General features: G+C 66.6%; 1 protein-coding gene across 1 annotated transcript in view; it reads left to right on the top strand.

The window, feature by feature from the left end:
- Nucleotides 1–410, top strand: part of SOX13 (SRY (sex determining region Y)-box 13) — a 6,383-nt gene that overhangs the window by 3,354 nt on the left and 2,619 nt on the right. The window contains exons 6-7 of the mRNA XM_009327447.1: nt 71–223; nt 351–410. Of these exons, the coding sequence (XP_009325722.1) occupies nt 71–223; nt 351–410 (213 nt within the window). The remainder of the gene's footprint in view (nt 1–70; nt 224–350) is intronic.

Raw genomic sequence — 410 nt, 5'->3', positions numbered from 1 at the left:
TCTGTGCCACCCACCTGGGGCGCGCAGTTGTTGCTGGAGTGGGATGGGGTGCTGCGGGGTATCGGAGGAGTGGGCGCTGGCACTGATGGGTGCCCATGCTGGTGTCCTGCCAGGGTTCCTGGGCGAAGGCGATGCCATCACCAAAGCCATCCAGGACGCGCGGCAGCTGCTGCACGGCCACGGCGGGGCCATGGGGGGATCGCTGAGCAACTCCTACCGCAAGGTGAGGGATGCCTGCCGGGTGGTCACCGTCCCCCTCTCCAACCCCACCATGGGCAGCCAGAGCTGGGTCTCCATCCACGGGTGGGTTCCCTGGCTTGGAGCTGGTTCCCGACTCTGCTCTCCTGCAGGACCACGTCGGGATTGATTCTTCCCCAGTGAAGGAGCGGATGGAGGAGACCCCTGCCCAC

The sequence above is a fragment of the Pygoscelis adeliae genome, unplaced genomic scaffold (assembly GCF_000699105.1).
Source record: "Pygoscelis adeliae isolate BGI_AS28 unplaced genomic scaffold, ASM69910v1 Scaffold197, whole genome shotgun sequence".
In the NCBI taxonomy this organism is placed as follows: domain Eukaryota; kingdom Metazoa; phylum Chordata; class Aves; order Sphenisciformes; family Spheniscidae; genus Pygoscelis; species Pygoscelis adeliae.
The sequence above is the reverse complement of the archived record's forward strand: the minus strand, read 5'-3'. Positions and strand labels throughout refer to the sequence as shown.